Source organism: Erinaceus europaeus, chromosome 1 (genome assembly GCF_950295315.1).
Source record: "Erinaceus europaeus chromosome 1, mEriEur2.1, whole genome shotgun sequence".
In the NCBI taxonomy this organism is placed as follows: Eukaryota; Metazoa; Chordata; class Mammalia; order Eulipotyphla; family Erinaceidae; genus Erinaceus; species Erinaceus europaeus.
The window spans coordinates 19,179,977-19,204,651 of NC_080162.1; the positions used below are offsets into that span (position 1 = coordinate 19,179,977).

General features: G+C 39.9%; 1 protein-coding gene across 1 annotated transcript in view; it reads right to left on the reverse strand.

Annotated features, from left to right (window-relative positions):
- The window catches only part of CTNNA3 (catenin alpha 3), a 1,573,756-nt gene that overhangs the window by 1,470,575 nt on the left and 78,506 nt on the right, over nt 1-24,675 (reverse strand). Inside the window, exon 4 of the mRNA XM_060193489.1 lies at nt 18,656-18,822. Within this exon, the coding sequence (XP_060049472.1) occupies nt 18,656-18,822 (167 nt within the window). The remainder of the gene's footprint in view (nt 1-18,655; nt 18,823-24,675) is intronic.

Genomic DNA, 24,675 nt, shown 5'->3' on the forward strand with positions numbered 1-24,675 from the left:
GGTACTGGAACATGAATAGACACACTGACCAGTGGAATAGAACTGATAGTCCAGAAGTAAGCTCCCATACCTATGGACATCTAATGTTTGACAAAGGTGCCCAGACTATTAAATGGGGAAAGCAGAATCTCTTCAACAAATGGTGTTGGAATAAGTGGGTTGAAACATGCAGAAGAATGAAACTGAACCACTATATTTCACCAAATACAAAAGTAAATTCCAAGTGGATCATGGACTTGTATGTTATAACAGAAACTATCAGATACTTAGAGGAAAATATTGGCAAAACTCTTTTCTGCATAAATTTTAAAGACATCTTCAATGTATGCAATGAATCCAATTACAAAGAAGACTAAGGCAAGCATAAACCTATGGGACTACATCAAATTACAACAGTTCTGCACAGCTAAAGAAACTACTACCCAAAACAAGAGACCTCTCACAGAATGGGAGAAGATCTTTATATGTCATACATCAGACAAGAGGCTAATAGCCAGAATGTATAAAGAACTTGCAAATCTCAACAACAAGACAACAAATAACCTCATCCAAAAATGGGGAGAGAACATGGACAGAATATTCACCACAGAAGAGATCCAAAAGTCTGATAAACACATGAAAAAATGCTCCAACTCTCTGATTGTCAGAGAAATGCAAATAAAGACAACAATGAGATATCACTTCACTCCTGTGAGAATGTCATACATCAGAAAAGGTAACAGTAGCAAATGCTGGAGAGGTTGTGCGGTCAAAGGAACCCTCCTGCACTGCTGGTGGTAATGTAAATTGGTTCAACCTCTGTGAAGAGCAGTCTGGAGAACTCTCAGAAGGCTAGAAATGGACTTGCCCTACGATCCTGCAATTCCCCTCCTAGGGATATGTCCTAAGGAACCCAACACACTCATCCAAAAAGATCTGTGTACACATATGTTCTTAGCAGCACAATTTGTAATAGCCAATAACTGGAAGCAACCCAGGTGTCCAATAACAGATGAGTGGCTGAGCAAGTTGTGGTATACATACACAATGAAATACTACTCAGCTATAAAAAAATGGTGACTTCACCGTTTTCAGCCAATCTTGGATGGACCTTGAAAAATTCATATTGAGTGAAATAAGTCAGAAACAGAAGGATGAATATGGGATGATCTCACTCTCAGTCAGAAGTTGAAAAACAAGATCAGAAAAGAAAACACAAGTAGAACCTGAAATGGAATTGGCGTATTGCACCAAAGTAAAAGACTCTGGGGTGGGTGGGTGGGGAGAATACAGGTCCAAAAAGGATGACAGAGGACCTAGTGGGGGTTGTATTATTATATTTAAAACTGGGAACTGTTATGCATGTACAAACTATTGTGTTTACTGTTGAATGTAAAACACTAATTCCTCAATAAAGAAAATTTTTTTAAAATGTTGATCTGAAGCAATGTCAAAAAATTCTAGAGACTAAAACTGAAGGAATAGTCAAAAGAAAAATATATCAACACCTTATAAATATAAAATGAACTTGCTTTAAGAAAAATAAATAGCAAGCTGGCAAAATAGCTCACTTCGATAACTTTGTGCATTACTATGTGCACAACCCCAGTTTGAGCCTACTCCACCTAGTGGACTGAATGATGTGTCGGTGCTGGTGTGTGTGTGTGTGTGTGTGTGTGTGTGTGTGTGTGTGTGTGTGTGTGTGTGTGTCTATCTATGTAAAAAGAAAGAAAGAATGAAAGAGAAATGACTGATCTACCTTACTTAAATGTGGCAACCAAAAGTGAAGTACTACAAAAAAAAACTTATTTATCTCAACATGATTTTTTTGGATGTCATAAATATTTTCTTTTTTTTAAGATTCATTTTTTTATTTTTTATTTTATTTATTTATTGGATAGAGACATTCAGAAATCAAGAAGGGGAGATAGAGAGATTGAGAGACAGAGAGACACCTGCAGCACTGCTTTACCACTTGTGAAGCTTTCCCCCTGCAGGTGGAGACTGGGGGCTTGAACCTGGGTCCTTGCACATTGTAACATGTGCACTCAACCATGGGCCACCATCCAGTCCCAGTATTTTCTAATGAACATACAAGATAATAATACCGGTCATTAAAAGTAAGTTGGAGGGATGACAAAATAGCTCACTGGGATAGTGTGTGGCACTGCCATTTGGATGGCCCAGGGTAAGTCTGGTCCCAACATATTAAAGGATGCTTCAGTGCTATGGGCTCTTCCACACTCTACCTGTCTCTTTATGCAAAATAAATGAATGAATAAATAAGTAAATAAATAAATAACAAAACATAAGTTAGTGGCCAGAGAAATAGTCAGCAATCAGGGTGCTTGCCTTACCATACTTGTGGTCCAGGTTTGAGCCCTAGCACCACAGAGAGTGCCAAGATGTAGTGACATAATATATCACTCCCTCTCCCTCTCTCCCCACCTGGATAGAAAATTCATCTCCACAGGCTGGGAGTATGGATTGACCTGTTAACACCCATGTTCAGCAGGGAAGCAATTATAGAAGCCATACATCCCACATTCTGCACCCCATAATAATCCTGGGTCCATACTCCCAGAAGAATGAAGAATGGGACAGCTATCAAGGAAGAGATTGGATATGGAGCTCTCGTGGTGGGAACTGTGTGGAGTAGTGCCCCTCTTATCCTCTGGTCTTGTCAATATTTCCATTTTATAAATAAAAATTTTTTTAAATATAAAAAAGAAAATTCATCTCCAGAACAGTGAAACCATACATGCACAAGTTCCTAGCAACATACAAATACACAAAGTAGTTGACAGCTAAAGCAGAAAACTAAAACAAATGTGCATACATATATATCTCAAATGATTTTATGTAGTAACAAGTTAAATTAAGTGGGGATGGGACACAGTCTTTTGGTGGTGGGAGTGGTGTTTATGTACAATCCTATTAAAGTGTAAATATTATATAAACCACTATTTAATTAATATGAGAGGCAAAAAACTGATGATATGTCCAGAACTTCTTAAAACACAGACTGAGTCTTTTTAATACATAGGCGGTCTTTTATATGTTCTCTCCCAAAAGCCTAGACCAGGGAGAACAGAAGCAACTGACAGCACAGCTATATACAAGATGCTTGGTACTATACCCAAACCCTATCAAAGGGACTTTCCAAAGTTAACCCTATCACTAAATAATGTGATGATAACAGTAACTATCCATTGTCTTCTTGAACCCGAAGACAACAGGAACCTCACATTTCCACTACAGAGCCTATATTTCCCCCAGTCCTGGAAACTTAGGGTGGGGCCCACTTTTCTGCTTGCTGCTCTCAATTCAAATCAAATAATATTGTATCCGCAGGTTGCAACCTAATCAACACAACGAGTGCCACCCCAGCATGCTGCACTTCAGACTGTGACCAGAGACTTCAGGTGTGGAATGACAACTGTTGGTATGCTTCTAATTCTGCTTCTAAAAACCCCTTCTGTTTCATTTGGTTTAATCCCCCCTGCTTAACACTGTATTCTATTTACATAACCACTATTCAATTTACATAACCACTGCAGGGCATTGGTTCAATCCCCACTGGTTCATGATGTGTTTTTGCTCCGCCCCCTCTCCTTGTCACACCCTGATTTTCACCAGTCACTTTTCTCTCCACCCTCTCTACGTCACATCCTGTTCACACCCTACTTGGAAAGTATATATAAGGACAGCAATTGTTAGTTTTAGTTTCGTTTAGTTTTAGTTTAGTTTAGTTCGGCTTAGATTGTGCTGCATCCTGCATGAATAAAGAGATACTGCGTACAGCTCAACCATGAGTCCCAGGTCATCTGTCTCCACTCGCGAAGCTAGTCCGACATAATGGCGCCTGAAACAGGGACTGGCACCGACGTGGGACCTAACCCGCCCATCTCCCAGATAAGTAAAGCTGGCTACCCATCCACCATGGGTTGCCTTTATACTTATGAAGAGGTTTGCCAAATCCTCTACTGTTTCATCATGAGACAGTTACTCTGTCTCTGGAACATTTTACTCTGGGCCACACTTCGGTTCCCTGACTGGGAACTTTGGTTTCTTATGACCAGGATCATAGAACTTGGAAGATGCATGGAGATTTCTCCTTGGACTTTCTGGATTCTGATTCCCGAGGAGAAGGACTACATTTTGCTCTGGGCCACAATTTGGTTCTTTATGACCGTGATCGTAGACCTGGGATATGCACGGAGATTTTCCCTGGGACTTTCTGGACTTCTACTCGCATGTTTCCCATGGAGAAGGACTACTCTATTTTGAGGAGCATTCTCGAGTACCCTGGCAGTCCCCAAGAATGGAGACACGTGGTTAGTTCTACTCTCCTGATTGGATTCTTTCTTCAATGGGAAGACGCTTTTAAAAATAGATGCCTGAAGCAATCCAGCAGGAACAGTCAGAAGCACCCTAAATGGAATTTCAAGGAGCTTTTTGAACTAGGACACCCTCCGGGGACTCATGATGCTACATGGTGAGATCTGTTTCATAAGAGAGTGATTTAAATGACTGAATTTTTGTATGACATTGACAAAAAAAAATGCTGGACGCAGCCATGATTTCTAGAGACATCCAGAAACAATCCAAAAAATTGTTTTTTCCTCCTTTAATTTCTTTTTTTTTTTTACGTCTTGGCATAAATCTGAAACGTTTAATCCTGAAAACTGTATGAGTTATGGGTGGGGCAGATAGTGCGATGATTATGTTAATGATTCTCATGCCTGAGGCTTCTAACCGTGGTTCTTCTGTTTACCTTTCCACATTTTATTGAGTTTAAACTGTTTTAACAACCTTGAAATGATACTAGAAAGGACTTCCAATTATAATGGAGTTATCAATTATAGTAAACTTCTAATCTGCTACAAGTTTTGTTTGACAAGTAAGTGAATTTCAGCTGTCAAGTCTTCACATGAAAAAGCATCTACTCAAATGGAATTCCTGGAAATCCATTTGGACTCCTGTTCTCTGACATCACCCACAAGATGGAATGACTACAACACACCCCCAGAAACCAATGATGTGACCTGGCATGACCTGAAGAAACAGATTCACAGAATCCAAAGCTCACTCTCTACAGAAAAGCAGAATTCCGGTGGCCGACATTCCCTATCGAGACAGACATGTAGCATTTCATCCCTTGGCATTTTCTTCCGTAGTCATCTACTTTGGACTGACACTTCCATCGGACTTACTGGTACACGCTGCTGTGTTTCTCAAAGACTAACTTCAGCCAGTTGCCTTGGGACTTTATAGGCCGTGCCCCCTCGTCTGCAGGCTCTGTTCCCAGAGTCAGGAAACTTCCCCTCCTTCTAGGTTCTGCCCAGAGAGGTAGGAAATGCCCTTTGAGGCAAGAGATGTCCACAGAGGCATTAAGCGCCCCCAGAGGCAATAGATGACACCAGAGGCAAGAAATGCCCTTTCGCCTGCTAGGCCTTGCCCTTTGAGGCAGGAAATTCTCCCCTTGGCATCACACTGGTTATTGCTACTCTCCTATTTTGTTCCTCCATGTCATATGCCAGTTCTCTTGAAAACGCCTGTATGATATAGGTTTCTGTTCACCTCACACTCCTGATACTATTGCCATTAGTTAAAAAGAAAGGGGGAATTGTTGGTATGCTTCTAATTCTGCTTCTAAAAACCCCTTCTGTTTCATTTGGTTTAATCACCCCTGCTTAACACTGTATTCTATTTACATAACCACTGCAGGGCATTGGTTCAATCCCCACTGGTTCATGATGTGTTTTTGCTCTGCCCCCTCTCCTTGTCACACCCTGATTTTCACCAGTCACTTTTCTCTTCACCCTCTCTACATCACATCCTGTTCACACTCTACTTGGAAAGTATATATAAGGACAGCAATTGTTAGTTTTAGTTTCATTTAGTTTTAGTTTAGTTTAGTTCGGCTTAGATTGTGCTGCGTCCTGCATGAATAAAGAGATACTGCGTACAGCTCAACCATGAGTCCCGGGTCATCTGTCTCCCGCCTGCAAAGCTAAGCCCGACAGACAACCCTTCAGCTTCATCACTCGGGTGAGACCTTTACTTTCATAGTATTCTCTAATTCCATTCCAGGTGTTCCACTCCCCAATAAAGTCCCTAAACCTAGATACAGTCCAGGTCCCCTGAGATAGAGCATAGGTTCACCTGTGTCCATAAACTAGGGGAAAAATATATACCTGAAAGCAGAAGTACACAAGAGCATGCAGAGAATACCCCCAACACTTCATCTGCACTACTACAGTTTTTAGGTCCATGATTGTTCAACAATTTGTTTGGCTTTGTATGTTAACTCTCTTTTCAGCCACCAGGTTCCGGATGCTGACCAGACTTCCCTGGACAGATGACCCAATCAATGTGTACTGGAGTGCCACTTCCTCAGAGCCCCACCCTACTAGGGAAAGAGAGAGACAGACTGGGAGTATGGATCGACCAGTCAACGCCCATGTTCAGTGGGGAAGCAATTACAGAAGCCAGACCTTCCACCCTCTGCAACCCACAATGACTCTGGATCCATACTCCCAGAGAGATAGAGAATGGGAAGGCTATCGGGAGGGGGTGGGATGTGGAGATTGCATTATGGGAATTGTGCAGAATTGTACCCCTCTCATTCTATGGTTTTGTTAATGTCTCCTTTCTTAAATCAATTTAAACAAAAAAGAGCAACAGGAAAAAGAAATATTTTTTAAATTGGCAAAAAACAAAAAAAGTTAAATTAAGAACACAGAACAAAATCAGACTTGAAGTCTAATTTAGTCCTATAGAATTGAAACTATGCTTATCTCAAAGTCTGGGTTCAGGTCTTTGCTATACTACTTAATAATTTCATATCTTTGACCAGGTGTTATCTGTAAAATGGGAGAAACTGTCCTTGTGTCTCTTCTTCAGACAGTTGCTATAAATCTGATAAGAAAAAATGAAATACCTCTCAGTAAATAATTATCATGAATTGGGCAACAGACACATAAGAAATGAAAAGGAAAAAAGAAGACTTGTCCTAATATAATTTACAACCCAGTTTTACCGTACTGTTTAAATGATACAAGAAAGTGAGAAATCATTGTCACTACACTCATGACACCTTTCAATAGTGAGTGAGGAACAAAATCACTCAGTGGTCATTGAGCATCATCTCAATAGCTGCCAGGCTAGCTTCACGGGCGGGAGACAGACGACCAGGGACTCATGACTGAGCTGGGAAGCAGTATCTCTTTATTCATGTGGAATGCAGCACAATCTAAGCCATCTCTAATCACAATCCTGTCCTTATATATACTCGCCAAGTAGGGTGGAAACAGGATGTAACCTAGAGAGGGTGGAGCGAAAAAAGGCTGGTGGAAATCAGGGTATACTAGGAGAGGGGGTGGAGCAAAAAGACATCATGAACCAGTGGGGATTAAACCAATGCCCTGCAGGCAGGGCGGTGCTTAGTTAACAGTGGTTATGTAAATAGAATACAGTGTTAAGCAGGGGGGATTAAACCAATGAAACACAAGGGGTTTTAGAAGCAGGATTAGTAGCATACCAACAAATAGCTGTTTATTAAGCCTCATTTCTGTGAAACACATGTATGTGAAAAATAAAATGACACATTTTTGATTATTTCATTCAGTAGTATGAAAAAATAAATGATAGTTTATTATGGTAAAAATAACGTGAGGTCTGCACTTTAAAAATATTTAATAAAAGTATGTAATATTTTATTACTTGATGAGAAGTACTATGTTCTACATTGTATCATTAGAGTTTATTCACTTGCTTAACTCCAACTTTGTCCTACTGATTATCTTCTGCATATCCCTTCTCCTCTATCCCTGGATCCTTGGCAACCAGCATTCCATTCTCTATGGTTTAGAATACGTTAGATACCTCATATAAGTGAAGTCATGCAGTTTGTCTTAGCAATTAGCTTATTTCACCTGGCAGAATATAGTCAAGGTTAACCATATTGTTATATACTGTAAAATACCCTTTTGAAAAAGCAAATACTAGGACTGGAGGATAGTCCAACTGGTTAGATATATACCTTGCCATGCAAGAGACCTAATTTCATGCCCAGACACCACATGGGGAGTGTTATGGCCATAGCTTTGAGTGTTCCAGTGCTATGGTATCTCTCTCTTCTCTGTCTTTATATGTATCTCTATGTCTCTGTATATTTATCTGAAACAAAAGTAATTGAAAAATGAATCTGAATTGATAAAATCACGCATGTATGAGGTCCTGGAAGTAATAAAAACTGACTATATTTCTGGAGCAGAACCATAGTGCTCTTCCCTAGTATAACAAATATTACAACAATACAGCACAATAAATCTCATCAGAATACAGCTGTGATTGCTGGTAAAGTGAAAAGCATCACTGTCTAAGTAAGAAAATGAAGGGTAACTACCTGATGGTTTCACACATACATAATATATAGAGAACAGAAACACATGAACTTGGGGTGGAGGTAATTCAACCTTACTCTAAAGCCTTGGGAGAACTATAGTGGTTATCACTGTGGGAATGAGGAAACATAATTTTGGTCCTGGGAGTGGTGTGGAACTATACTCCTATTATCTTATCTTCTTCTAGCGTTTGCCCTTCTTCCGTAGCCAGTCAACAGCATCAGATTGAGCCTGATGTAAAGTTTTGAGACCTCCTTTGAATCTGGAGAGGTGGCAGTCGTTGACTATGTGGGTCATAGTCTGTCTGTAGCCACAGGGGCAGTTCGGGTCGTCTCTGGCTCCCCAGCGATGGAACATAGCGGCACACCGGCCATGGCCTGTTCGATAGCGATTGAGGAGGGCCCAATCATAACGTGCTAGGTCAAAGCCGGGTTGACGCTTGCAGGGGTCTGTGATGAGGTGTTTGTTCTTTACCTCAGCTGACTGCCAGCTGTTTCCAAGAGACTGGAACAGAGAAGTTCAGTGTAGGCGTAGGGGACCAGATTGGGTGACGAGACGTCAAGCGTTGAACAGGGTGGGCAAAGATATCCGCGCATATTGGCAGGTCCGGTCGAGTGTAGACGTGGGAAATGAACTTAGATGATGCCGCATCCCGACGAATATCTGGCGGGGCGATGTTGCTAAGAACTGGCAGCCATGGAACCAGGGTGGAACGGATGGTTCCAGAAAGGATCCTCATGGAGGAATATAATTTGGAATCGACCAAGTGGACATGGGGGCTACGGAACCATACTGGGGCACAGTATTCTGCAGTGGAATAGCATAATGCCAGAGATGATGATCGTAGTGTGGAAGCGCTCGCACCCCATGAGGAGCTGGCCAGTCTTGCAATGATGTTATTCCTCGCGCCCACCTTTGCTGCAGTTTTTATGAGATGTTCGTGAAATGACAGAGTGCGATCGAGAGTAATGCCAAGATAGACTGGCTGGGCTTCATGCCGGATTCTCGTATCGCCAAGCTGCACATTAAGCTCACGCGAGGCCGAGGCATGGTGTAGATGGAAAACAGATGATACCATTTTTTGCAGTGCTAGGGATTAGTCGCCATTTTTTACAGTAATCAGATATCAGAGACATGTCTTTCGTGAGTGTTTCCTCGAGGATGTCAAACTTGGATGCCTGAGTTGCACAGCAGATGTCATCGGCGTAGATGAACTTCCTTGAAGAAGTTTCTGGGAGGTCATTGATGTAAATATTAAATAGCGTAGGAGCCAGAACAGAGCCCTGGGGGAGGCCACTTGAGACAAGTCTCCATCTGCTAGACTTGTCACCCAGATGTACCCAGAATCTTCTGTTTTGGAGAAGAAATGATATAGTGTTGGCCACCCATGGAGGCAGGCATCTTGAGATCTTGACTAGGAGACCACGGTGCCAGACCATGTCATAGGCTGCTGTGAGATCAACAAAGACAGCACCCGTAATCATGTAAATCACTAATAAAAAGTGAACTAGAAAAAAATTAATAATAAAAAACATTACTGTCTGAATGTAGATGAATAAATACATACAACCAGAAGGAAGAGAAGGGGGTGGAGAAGAAGACTCAGACCATACTGACAACATTAATCCTCCTCTTGGGAACAGTAAAGACCATAGAAAAGTAACAATGAAAACAGGAAACAACCAGAAAGTAGAGTGTCAGTGGGGAAGCCACCTATATCAATAATAACACTAAATGTGAATGATTTAAATTTACTAATGGAAAGATGGGTTTTTTTAAAAAAATAGAATCCATTGATTCTCTGTCTATAAAAAAGTCCCATTCAAAGCAAAGACAAACATAATCTCAGTGAAAAGATAGAGATCATTCCAAACCAGTGATTCAAAAAGAAGTGCAGGAATTGCTATTCTCAGGTCAAATGAACTACTTTAATACAAAATAAGATCATAAAAATGCAGGGAGAGAAACCATATCATGGTTGAAAAGTACATTCAACAACTATCATCAATATATATGAATGCAATATGGTGGCACCTAACTATACCAAACAAGTTCTAACTGACCACAAAGGATACACTGATTGCAATGCAATAATAATAGGAGATTTCAACAAACAACTTTTAGCAAGAGACAGATCACAGGGAGAAAAAAAAAAAAAAGGAAGGGAGGAAGAAAGATCAAGACTGAGACATTAAATGAAATGGTCAATTCCAAGTCTCCCCACCATCTGGGGCCCTAGTCATGATGGTCACACCATGATGTGATGGGCCTAGACCTCTAGTAGATCCCTCTCTTCACCATCACTTCCCACTTCCATCAGGAATGTCATCATAAACCCTCTTGTAGATGTTGTTTTGTCAATGTTTCATATATATATATATATATATATATATATATATATATGAAACATTGACAAAACCATAGGATAAGAGGGGTACAACGCCACATAATTCCCACAACCAGATTTCTGTATCCCACCCCCTCCCCTAATAGCTTTCCTATTCTTTATCCCTCTGGGAGTATGGACCCAAGGTCACTGTGGGATGCAGACGGTGGAAGATCTGACTTCTGTAATTGCTTCCCCAGTGAACAAGGGCATTGCCAGGTCAATCCATACTCCCAGCCTGCCTCTCTCTTTCCCTAGTGGGGTGGGGCTCTGGGGAAGCAAAGCTCTAGGACACATTGGTGGGGTTGTCTGTCCAGGGAAGTCTGGTTGACATCATGCTAGTATCTGGAACCTGGTGACTGAAAAGAGAGTTAACATACAAAGCCAAACAAATTGTTGACCAATCATGAACCTAAAGGCTGGAACAGTGCAGATGAAGACTTGGGTGGGTGGGTGGGGGGTCCTCCATTTTGTAGATTGCTAGTAGGCATATCTTAGTTATATTCCAAAGGGCTTGTAGCAATGCTAGTTTTTTTTTTCTCTGAGCCTGAAATCTGATATGCAGGTGGATCCAAGTTCTTGTCTGGGGAGATGATGTCATAGCTTGAAAAAGGACCAGAAAGCTGGATCAGGGAAGAGAGTAGCTCCCAAATATAGGAAAGGTGTATAAATATTGTTTACTGTAAACCATAAACCCCATTGATTTGATGTGATCTGGGGCCCATATTCAGCTTAGAAGCCTATGTGACTTCTACATCCCTGTAGATCTGAGTTCTCATTCTGTGGTCATGAGTAGGAACATTTCAAGCTGTCCAATATTGACCCATCTTCTTCAGTTGTAGCATAGAGTATGTTTCCATACTCCTTTTGGAGAATGGAACATCATGGACCTTCCATATGACCCAGTAATTCCTCTCCTAAGGATATACCCCAAGGACTCCATAACATCAAACCAAAAAAGATATGTGTACACCTATGTTCAGAGCAGCACAATTCATAATAGCTAAAACCTGGAAGCAAACTAGGTGCCCAACAACAGATGAGTGGCTGAGACAGCTGTGGTATATATACACAATGGAATACTACACAGCTATTAAGAACAATGAACCCACCTTCTCTGACCCGTCTTGGATGGAGCTAGAAGGAATTATGTTAAGTGAGCTAAATCAGAAAGATAAAGATGAGTATGGGATGATCCCACTCATCAAAAGAAGTTCAGAAAGAAGAACAGAAAGGGAAACTAAAAGCAGGATCTGACTAAATTTGGAGTAAGGCACCAAAGTAAAATCCTTGGGTTGAGGGTGAGGGTGGATGTTCGGCTTCAAGGGGTGGGGGGATGGGATGGGACACAGTCTTTTGGTGGTGGGAATGGTATTTATGTACACTCCTATTAATGTGTAGTCATATAAATCACTAATTAATATGAGGGGGAAAATTGAATGCCTCAAACTTTTTAAAATACAGACTCTTTTTAATACATAGGCTGAGTCTTTGATATGTTGACTCTCTTAAAAGCTTAGACCAGGGAGAACAAAAGCAACCAGTGGCACAGTTAGATACAAATAATATCAAAGGACATAAGTTATGGTGATGTTGTGTGTGATACAGCAAAGTTAACCCATTTGCCAAATAATGTGATTATAGCAATAACTATCTATTGCCTTCTTAAACCTTAAGACAGCAGGAACCTCCCGCTTCAACTATAGAGCCTATATTACCCCAGTCCTGGAACTTCTAGGGTGGGGCTCACTCTCCTGCATGCTTCTCTAAATTCATACCAAATGATTGCATCCACTGATCCCAACCTAATCAACGTGATGAGTACCACCTCAGTATGCCTCACTTCAGACTATGTCCAGAGACGTCAGGCATGGAATGTCAACTCTTCACCCTCATTACTCAGGTGAGACCTTTCCTTTCATAGTTTTCTCTAATCCCATTCCTGGTGGTTCACTTCCTAACAAAGTCCCAAAACCTAGATATAGACCAGGTCCCATGAGATAGGGCATATGTTCACATGTATCCATAAATTAAGGCAAAATATATACCTGAAAGCAAAAATACACAATAGTCTGTAGTGAGTCAGTATAAAGTTCATAATGAAAGTGTCTACATAGAATTAGATACCCTCCTCACCTACTTCCTATTATACTTCCCTCACTCATTCCAAAGCTAACCTTATCAAAGCAAGTACTGCAAAAGTTGAATAAGGGCAAGAGACTGGCATACTTTAACGATGATTCTTTAGTCACTATCAGGCCACTCCATCAGCTGGGACCCTATTCTCTTGTGGGCTTCTAAAGGACCTTGCCTTCACTGTAGAGCAGAAGTTGTAGGTACTGCCCCACTTTCCAAAGGGAGACCTACTTTCTTGCTTCAGTTTCTTGAAAGGGTATGCCAGCAAGACACAGTGTCCACTGACTCACCTCACAAGAACTACAGTAGCATGCCTAATATCCCAATCACCACCATCCTATAGTATAGCACTGGAGCTGTCCTCAGGAACCTACACCCTTTCAGGAGTGCATGGTGTACTGACTCTACCTGATAGCTTCATGCATGTGAAACCAACTTACATTAACACCAACTGAAGTATTTTAGGTTTAAAATCTGCATATCTCCTACAAAAACTGACCAGATGTCCCTGCACTCAGACTTCATAGCTCTGCATCTATTCATGCCAACAGGATAAACTACTACATCCCTAAACCAAACCACCACACTGATGTCTACACCCCAGACTCAAACATTCTATCATCTGTTCTTGCTAAATCTTTTACCTTCAAAATAATAAAGTTTATACCAATTACAGCCTTTTTCAAGGAGGAAGTTCAATGAGGTCATGGCCCAAGAGGCTGAGCAGAAGTCATCAGACTAATATGATGGCAAAGGAGAACCTAGTGGGGGTTGAATTGTTATGGGAGAAACTGGGAAATGTTATGCATGTACAAACTATTGTATTTTACTGTCGACTGTAAACCATTAATCCCCCAATAAATAAATTTTTTAAGTATTATAGGGCCATTGTAATTGAAACTGCTTGGCACTGAAACAAGAATAGACACACTGACCAGTGGAATAGAATTGAGAGCCCAAAATAAGCCTGTGGACATCTAATCTTTGACAAAGGTGCCCACACTATTAAATGGGGAAAGATGAGTCTCTTCAACAAATGGTGTTGGAAACAATGGGTTGAAACATGCAGAAGAATGAAACTGAACTACTATTATTTCACCAAACACAAAAGTAAATTCCAAGTGGATAAAGGATTTGGATGTTAGACCAGAAACTATGAGATACTTAGAGAGAAATATTGGCAGAACTCTTTTCTGCATAAATCTTAAATACATCTTCAATAAAATGAATCCAATTGCAAAGAAGACTAAGGCAAGCATAAATCAATGGAACTACATCAAATTAAAAAACGTCTGAACAGTAAAAGAGACCACTATCCAAACAGAGACCCCTCACAGAATGGGAGATCTTCACATGCCATACATCAGACAAGAGGCTAATAACCAAAATATATAAAGAGCTTGCCAAACTCAACAACAAGACAACAAATGACCCATCCAAAAATGGGGAGAGAACATTGACAGAATATTCAACACAGAAGAGATCCAAAAGGTCGAGAAACATGAAAAAATGCTCCAAGTCATTGATTGTCAGGAATGAAAATAAAAACAACAACGAGATACCACTTCACTCCTGTAAGAATGTCATACATCAGAAAAAGTAGGAGCAACAAATGCTGGAGAGGTTGTGGGGTCAAAGGAACTCTCCTGCAGTGCTGTTAGGAATGTAAATTTGTCCAACCTCTGTGGAGAGAAGTCTGGAGAACACTCGGAAGGTTAGAAATGGACTTACCCTATGACCCTTCAATTCCTCCCTGGGGATATATCCTAAAGAACCAAACACACCCATCCAAAAAGATCTGTGTATGCCCATGTTCATAGCAGCACAATCTGTAATAGCCAAAACCTGGAAACAACACAAGTGTCCAACAACAGATGAGTGGCTGAGCAAGTTATAGTCTATATACACAATGGAATACTACTCAGGTATTAAAAATGGTGACTTCACTGTTTTCAGCCCATCTTAGATGGAGCTTGAAGAAATCATGTTAAGTGAAATAAGTCAGAAACAGAAGGATGAATATGGGATGATCTCACTCTCAGGCAGAAGTTGAAAAACAAGATCAGAAGAGAAAACAGAAGGAGGAATATGGAATGACCTCAGTCATGGACAGAAGTGGAAAAATAAGATCAGAAGAGAAAAAATTAAGCAGAACATGTACTGGAGTTGGTGTATTGCACCAAAGTAAAAGACTCTGGAGTGGGTTGTGGGGGAGAGTACAAGAAAATAAGATATATTCTTCCATCTCTTAATCTCTATGACAGAGTATCAGCATAATAGTCACCACTTGATAACCACTAGAAGAAACACTGTCTGCAATTGGCCAAAAGATATTATGACAAAAAACTACATATCAAGTAAATGACAATTATTGTCCCTATGACCTTTATGAGAATCAACAAACAAGTAAATGCAGAGAAACTTGAGGTACATGTTACCCTCTCTAAAATCCTAGGTCTATTTCCTCCCTAACTTGAGGCCAGACCCATAAACCTAATACCAGTTTGACTACAACAAATGATACTCAACACTTTAACAACTGTGAGAAAGTCTAAGCTTATCAGATAAAGAAGGGACTGTAAAAGCTGCAAAAGGGCAAGAGACAGGCTCACTTGACGAAGGCCTTTTCGGCCACTGTCAGGCCACCCATCACCTGGGATCCTAGTTATCGAATCTTTGGTTTCCCCATGGATAGTAAAGGCTTAGACCTCCAACAGATCCCTTTCTCTACTGTCACTGGCCACTTCCATCAGGAATATCATCATTAAGACCTTTTTTTTTTATATTTATTTTATTTATTTATTCCCTTTTGTTGCCCTTGTTGTTTTATTGTTGTAGTTACTATTGTTGTTGTCGTTGTTGGATAGGACAGAGAGAAATGGAGAGAGGAGGGGAAGACAGAGAGGAGGAGAGAAAGATAGACACCTGCAGACCTGCTTTTCCGCCTGTGAAGCGACTCCCCTGCAGGTGGGGAGCCGGGGTTCGAACCGGGATCCTTATGCCGGTCCTTGTGCTTTGCACCACCTGCGCTTAACCCGCTGCGCTACAGCCCGACTCCCTGTTAAGACCTTTTGTGGGCCTCTCTGGGACCTCACCCTCACTATAAACTAGCAATGGTAAGAACTTCCCCACTCTCCGAAGGCAGGCTGGGTCATCCTACTCTGCCACTCAAGTAAGACTGGTCCTGAGATAAGAGCAGCCTAGAATGTTCCCAGCTGTGAACAGGGACTGTGAGCTCAGTCTGAAAGGGATTCAGGCTCCTTTGTTAAATATGAATGAATGTGGACCCTGGATCAGATGGATGTGGTAAACAGTACATTGCAGTTATTTTTCAATGTTGGGAGTTACTCTCTGCCCTATTCCAGCTTTCTAATTCTATTCTGAACTCTGGCACCATCTTCCCAGACAGCTCTAGTCCACCCCCATGTTGACTATCAAGCTCAAGCAATAATTACTAAAGATATGAGCCCTCAAAACATACCTAAAATAAACTTCCTAGCTTCTTTCTACCATACGGTCCCTACTCTCATCTGCTTTATTTCTAACTTTTGGTTCCTGTTTATTAAACACTTTGTCCTGCCTCATATCTTACTGCCTTTCAGCCAGCAAGTTGCAGATGCTACTATGATTCCATTCTGATCTCCTTGGGCAAATGACCTCATCAGTGTGTCCTGGAACCTCGCCTCTCCAAAGCCCTACCCCCATTAGGGAATGATAATAACAGGATTGGGATATGGATCAACCTCAGCGGAGAACCAATTATATAAGTCAAAACTCCCACCTTCTACACCCAAAAAAAGAACATTGTACCATACTCCCAGAGGGGTAAAGGATAGAGGAAGAATACTAAAGGGCTCTAAATCCCAATTCTACTAAGACCCAAAGTGTTTGTCACTAGGAATCTTCTTTTTGTACCATCTCAGAAAGGGAAGTGACTCTGGAAAACACCAGTGGAAGCCAGGAACTCCTTACCTTTTCAGAAAGCAGAGAGAAAAAGACACTTAGAAGTAGTAATAGGAGTAGGTGTGACTTAGAAAGGAAGTGAAGGCAGGAACGTGGGAAAAACATGGGCAGATATAGATATATAGTTTTAGATATAAGTCAACCCATATCTGTGACCACGGGAGAAGTATTGCAGTTTCCAATAGAGGGATAAAGACATAGAATTCTGGTGGTGGGAATGTTAGGGAATTATACCTCTATTATCTTATGATTTTATAAATCAATATTAAGTCACTAATTTTAAAAAGCTATTTATAGGACAACAAAATGTGACAAATTGCTTTTATGCAATAATAAAAACTATCAGAAGAAAAGAAATTTGAAAATACAAAGAAAACAGTCACTCCATTATAGGATTAAAATAAGCATTTATAGGGGCTGAGTGGTGGCGCACCTGGCTGAGCGCACATATTACAATTTGTAAGGATTCAAGTCCTCTGTCCCCATCTGCAGGGGGAAAGCTTCATAAGTGGTGAAGCAGAGCTGTCGGTGTCTCTGTCTCTCGCCTTCGCTATCCCCCCCACTTCCTTTCAATATCTGGCACTCTTTACCCAATAAATAAAGAAATTTTAAATTTTTTTAAATAAGCATTCATGAGTAAGATAAAGCTGCATGGATAAATTAGACTTAGTAATTAAAAAATGATTATGACTAAAAGGTAAGTTAAAGACAATTTTGCTTAATAGAATATGATAATATAGCTATTAGTATACAAAAAATAATCTGGTCAAAACCTAGAACTTTCTTTTAGCCACTTTCTTAGCAGTAAGTTATCTTGATTTTTAATCTCTCACTAACCTATTTATGCTTTTTTATTAAAACATTACAATACTATATAAGTTTCACATATGCATCACTGAAAATCAACATATGTATATGCTATATTAAAGTCACTACTAGAAGTCCAATTTTTTCCTTCACTATACAATTTTTTCTCCTGATTTGCCCAGCTAACCCCTTTACCTTCTGGTAAACCTGACTGATCTTTCAGTCCAAATGTTTGTTTCATTTAGTTTATCTTTTATTTACTTTATATGTCTCATATGATCCCACTGCCTTTGCTATTAATTTCTGCCTCTCTGTTCTTCTGAAGTATGCATTAGCTTCACAAACTAACCCAATTAGCTTCTGATAGGTGACATTAAGAAATGAGAGTAAGTGGGGGCAGTAGATAATATAATGGTTATGCAAAGAGACTCTCATGCTTGAGGCTCTGAAGTCTCAGGTTCACTCCCACATCACCATAAGCCAGAGCTCTGGTAAAAAAGCATAAGCAGTGCTCTGGTAAAAAAAAAAAAAAAAAAAATAGGAAAGCTTTCAAGGAAGGGGTTGGGATACGGAACTCTGATGGTGGGAATTGCGTGGAATTGTACCCTACCCCTCTTATCTATGATCTTGTCAATATTTTTTATTTTGAGTACCCATTCATTGGGGAAACTGACGATCCTTCCTAGCTGACTGAATCCACATGGATCCCAGTCACTTTCAAAGCCAGCAACAAGCAGCTCCTGCCAGCTTTTAAGCTGTTGGTCCTGCTCTTCGAGTCCTCCAACTTAATGTTGAGGGGCTGTCCTTTGCCAAACGCGTTCTTCTTCTATTTTATAAATCAATTAATGAATTATTTTTTAAAAAAAGAAAAAATGAGAGTAAGACCAGGATGCATTTGGGTTGGTACCAGGTTCAGACAATAGAATTAAAGGTGAGAATAATTCTAAGGCAAATTAAGTCATCTTTTACTTACAGCTGACACATACTGCAAGAGACACATTACGTCGGTCATATCTGCCAGGATAAGAAGTCTGGTAACTGCAGTCAACAAGGCCCGGGCAACTTGAACCACGGCCTCTCTTTTTGGGAAACAGCAGGGATCATCGGCGAATCTCTCAGCTGATGCTTTCAAAGCTTCACCTGAAAAACACAATTTCAAATTAGTTATACTTTAAATTTTAGTTGTGCCTATTTCAGCATTTATCCATCCAGCCTAATTCAAAATACATTTCATGACTAAGCAGAACATTAAAATACTGTCACTTGACACTAGAACATTGTCTCATAATAAACAATGCAGTTTCAAATTGACATTTGTTTTGATAAATGCTTTGGAGCTAAAGAAGCATGATACCATTTTCCTGCAAGAAAATTGCACTCAGTCGACTAGCAACTTCTAGTAAAATTGTTGTCAACTTCTGCATTTGCTGAATCTCATTTGCTGTGAAAGGTTTCATTACTAAGGTTTCACTCAGAAACAAACTTGTTTATAAAAATAGGTAAATGTGCAATGCGTTACTTTCCAATTCAATGGGCAGCAGAAAATAGCTAATCTTTAAGATATAACTCTCTAAAGTTTAACAGACAAATTTATGCTAAGCTATCTAAAGAGTAAACTATATCCTAACCTTAGTTACCGAAATAAAATTTCATAACATAATTTTAGAGAAATTCATCCACTACTATGAATTTTTTCCACTTAAGATACATTTTAATATAAAAGTAGCATTTTTTTTTTTTTGCATCCAAGGTTATAGCCGGGGCTCCGTGCCTGCACTACGAATCCACTGCTCCTGGAGGCTATTTTTTCCCTTTTGTTGCCCTTGTTGTTTATTACTATTGTTGTTATTATTATTGCTGTTATTGTTATCATCGTTGTTGGATAGGAGAGAGGATGGGAAGACAGCGGGGGAGAGCAAGATACCAGCAGACCTGCCTCACCACTTGTGAAGGGACTCCCCTGCAGGTGGGGAGTCAGGAGCTCCAACCAGGATCCTTATGCAGGTCCTTGAGATTTGCGCCATTGGCGCTTAACTCATTGCGCTAATGTGTGGAGTTGTACCCCTCTTCTCCTATGGTCTTGGCAGTATTTCCTTTGTATAAATAAAAATAAAAAGAAAGAAAGAAAAGGGAAAGAAAAAGAAAGCTGTTGGGGGTGTGCAGAGAGGTGGCCCTCAGCAGGTAGAGGACAGGAGATACACATATAATACCCTAGGTTCAGTTCCAGAAATGAATACGTGCTATATTCTTTCTTTCTCCCTTATTAAAAAATATGGTGATGTAGATATATTGTTATGCTTTGTTATAAGCATGGCCAGCTTCAAGCTTGGCCCCTCTGCTGGGAAATTGTGCAGATACAGTCACATCTGCCATGTTGTCCCCTCAGGCTATTGCTAGTTCCCCTGAGAGTTGGGACATTCTTGGAGCTCCTGTTCCAGCATGTTATGCCCTCAGGGCATTGTCTATTCCCCCCAGCAATAGTTGCAGTGCTTTGGTTACTCCTCCCCCTTCCCATTCTCTTCAGAGCTACTCCCATAAAAGCCCCTCTTCTCCCACACCTCTCTCTCTTGCCAGCCCTTCACTTTGGTGGTTAGACGCAGGAAAGGTTGCTGCGTGAGGCTGCCATTTTTGCTACCTCCACGTGGCCCAAGCTGCTTCTCTCTCACCCGACTCTGAGGTGCTAGCACAAATAAAGATTTGTGTTCCCTCTTCGCTCTGGATCTCCTCTCTTTCTTCTCCACAGCGCAGCTCAACATCCCTCTCCCCATAAAACTAGAGGAAGCATTGGTGCTGTTATATCTCTTTCTTACTCATCAGAGAAAGTTTTCAGCAGCCTAGGAGGTGACGCAGTGGATAAAGCACTGGACTCTGAAGCATAAGGTCCTGAATTCAATCCCCTGCATGGCATGTGCTAGAATGATACTCTCTCATAAATAAATTATTTAAAAAACCATTAAAAAACAAAAGCATACCCATTAACTTCTTGTATTTCTATCCAAATAATTTTTCATGGATTTATGGCTTATATTCATGTGTATATATGTATATATTTATAACTCTATAGTTATATGTACAATGCATATAAATATATGTGTTATACAATATAAATATATATTTTGTATGTGTATATTTTTGTGAATTTATTCATACGCAAATAGATAATAGAGAGCGATTTTCCTGCAAGAAAACATACAAAGAGTAGTCCCTTATTGATCACAGTTAATCAGTTCCAGACTCTACCGTGATAGGTGAATTTCCACAAAGTAGGTTCTTTGTTTAGAAATTGAATACTTTCATAGTTAAAGCACAGAAAACCTGTTTACAAACTTCTAAATATGGTTTTTAACATTATGAAAGCCCTCTAAACATGAAATAACACCCCTTTAGTTTTGTTTCCTTGATGAAAGAGACAGTAACTGTTGCATGGATGTTCTTTTCATGTTTACAGATGGAGCGGATGGTAGACTCATTCAAGTCATGATGGTGGGCAACCTCCATGATTTTCTTGCTACCTTTGATCATACACCAGAGTTTCACCTTCTCCTGGATGGTGACCATCTTAGTTTCATCATCAGAAGGCTGAGAAGAAGCAGCACGTTTAGCAGCCATCCTGGGGTTAAATAAAGGTTCTCAGAAATCGCAAACACTTCCAAGAGCAAAAATGCTCCAGATGCCTAGCGATGTAGAAGCTTGTATGAGAGAAACCCGCTCTGATTGGCTTGGTTTCCCCACACCCAATTTCAAATACACACAAGGAGTGGTCAAGCAGCTGCACCTGAAGTTGAAGGATTTACGGAGGTGCTGGAATGCATAGGACTACAGTCCATACAGACAGTCACTTTAATTTTAATTGTAATATGGGAGTGTATTACTCAGAAAACTGAGCGTGTGCTATGTCATTGAAATTGTCTCTATCAATGAATATAATTGAAAGGAAAAAAAAAAAAACATGATAGAGTGAAGCCACGAAAGTCATAGCATGAAGTTGAGGGACGACTGTATGTGTAATGGATAGAAAAAGACACAATCAATCTACATTCCCACCAGCAGTGCAGGAGGGTTCCTTTACCCCCACAACCTCTCCAGCATTTGTTGCTACTGTCCTTTATTTTTTTTTATTTTTTAATTTTTTTTATTTATAAAATGGAAACTCTGACAAGACCACAGGATAAAAGGGTACAATCCCCACCACCAGAGCCTCGTATCCCATCCCCTCCTCTGGTAGTTTTCCTATTCTTTAACCCTGTGGGAGTATGGACCCAGGGTCACCATGGGATGCAGAAGGTGGAAGGTCTGGATTCTGTAATTGCTTCCCTGCTGATATGGGCGTTGATAGGTCAATCCATACTCCCAACCTGTCTCTCTCTTTCCCTAGTGGGGTAAGGCTCTGAGGAAGTGGCACTCCAGGACACATTAGTGGGGTCATCTGTCCCTTTGGAGGTCCCCATAGGAGCTTGCCCTCAATGTGGACCAACAATGGTAGAGAATGTTCCATCCTCCGAAGGGGGTTGGATAACATATTCTATCTACCTCCCGAAGAAGATGAGTCCTGAAATTGGTGCAACTCTGAATGTTCCTACTCATGACCATAAAATGCAAGTTCGTACCTACAGGGATATAGAGGTTACGTAGGCTTCTATACTGAATATGTGGCCCAGATCAAATCGATGGGTTTACAGTCAATAATATTTATACATTTTTCCCATATTTGGGAGCTACTCTCTTCCTTGATCCAGCTTTCTAGACCTTTTTTCAGCCATGACATCATCTCGCCAGACAATAACCTGGGTCCACCTGCATAACAGATGTCAGGCTCAGGCAAAAACTAATAAAGTCATGGGCCCTTTGGAATATAACTAAAATAGACCTACTAGCTATTTCCAAAACAGATACCCCAAATCTTTATCTGCAATATTATAGCCTTTAGGTTCATGATTAATCAACAGTTTTTATGTTAACTCTTTTTCAGCCACCAGGTTCCAGATGATACCATGATGCTACTCTCCTTTCTGACGTATGACATTCTTACAGGAGTGAAGTGGTATCTCATTATTGTCTCTATTTGCATTTCTCTGATAGTCAATGACTTGGAGCAGTTTTTTATATGTCTGTTGGCCTTTTGGATCTCTTATCTGGTGAATATTCTGTTCATCTCCTCTCCCCACTTCTAGATGGGTTTGTTTAGAGAATTCTCAGAAGGCTAGAAATGACCATATGACCCAGCAATAGATACTCTCCTCTCCTGGGTATAAAGCCTAAGGAAACAAACACACCCATCCAAAGAGATCTGTGTATACTTATGTACATAGAAGCATAATTTGTAGTAGCCCAAACTTGGAAGCAACCTAGATGTCCAACAACAGATGAGTAGCTAAGAAGTTGTGTACAACTTGTATACACAAGTTATATAAGCAAGTTGTATACACAATGGAATACTATTTAGTTATTAAGAATGATTAAGTTACCTTCCTCACCTCATCTTGGATTGAGCCTGAAGGAATCATGTTAAGTGAGATAAGTCAGGAAGAGAAAGATAAATATGAGATGATATCATTCATGGGCAGAATTTTTAAAACATTGACAGGAAAAGGAAACACAAAGTAAAACTTGTACTGATTATGTAATACACCAAAGCAAAGAACACTAGGGAAGGAGAGCAAAAAAAGAATTAGGGGAAATCTGGGGCTTTCAGGTCCTGGTACACAATGATAGTCTTAATTTGGTAATAAGAGTGTTTTTCGGACATCTCTCTTAGTGAGATGGGAAAATTGTGTCCATGTGCCAATAACTGTACTATAAACCATTAACCTCCCAATAAATAAAAAGGAAAAAAGAAAAAAGAAAACATAATATTGTTCCAAATGTCATAATACTATAAAAGCTTTCTATAGTTTTTCTTTCCATTTATCTTTTTAGATACAGTAGGATACAGGTGACCAGAATGTGCTACAGCACAGTAATTAATAGTATGGGCTATATGAGCATTCTGCATCAGTGTCTTTGCCATACTACCTTAGACAACTCATTTAGTCTTCATAAAATTTTTTACCCTCTAGTAATAGAGCTAATAAAACCTAAAATTTTATGAGGAATAAAAAATAACAGTGCTTATAAATTTATAATGATTGATCGATTGGGATAATCACTCCTTTTAATGCCTAAGTAATGTTACATTTTTATGAAAATATAACTTGTTTTATGATAACTCTATTAAATATATAACTAATTTCAAACTCTTTCCTATTTCAAACAATATTACAAAAAAACCACCTGTAATATATATCTGCATATATGACCAAAGTATGCTGTAGAATTAAAAAATTAAACAAATTTTCACATCCTCTTTCAAGAGATGAGGATGAAGTCCTAGTGAATTATGAAGCATGTAATAACACAGGTACTAATGCCTGTCTTATCTGCTTTACTCCATCAACTTTCCATTCACTCATAAACTCTAGTACAAAATCTGTGAAGAATATATGAAACTGTCTAAGCATACTACATTCAGTTCTTGCAAGCAATACCAAGTTAGAAATTCAGTCACTCAAGTCAGAAACCTGAGATCAAATTTTTATTTTCCACTTCTGTTTCTGAGACCTGGGATGCATAAATACTTTGTTTCCTCATCTGCTGGCTTGTTTCTGGGATTTCTGAATATGATATAGCTCATAGTATATACTGAGTTCAGTATATAGATATATGAAAAGACTCATATCTCATTTTATCAGGAAAATTCTAGTAGAGGTGGTAAATTCCTCTAAGTGTTTGGTGGTTACTAGCCTAACTTCTAAATCTTTGATCCATTTGTAGTTAACTTATGTATGCCATGAAATTTGGTGATCCAGTTTCATTCTTTGATATGTTTCAACCCAATTTTCCCAAGACCATTTGTTGAATAGGCTCTCCCTTTTCAATTTGATGTTTTGGGCACCCTTGTCAAAAATTAGTTGACATTAGGTACAGGGGCTGATTTCTGAGCTCTCAATTTTATTC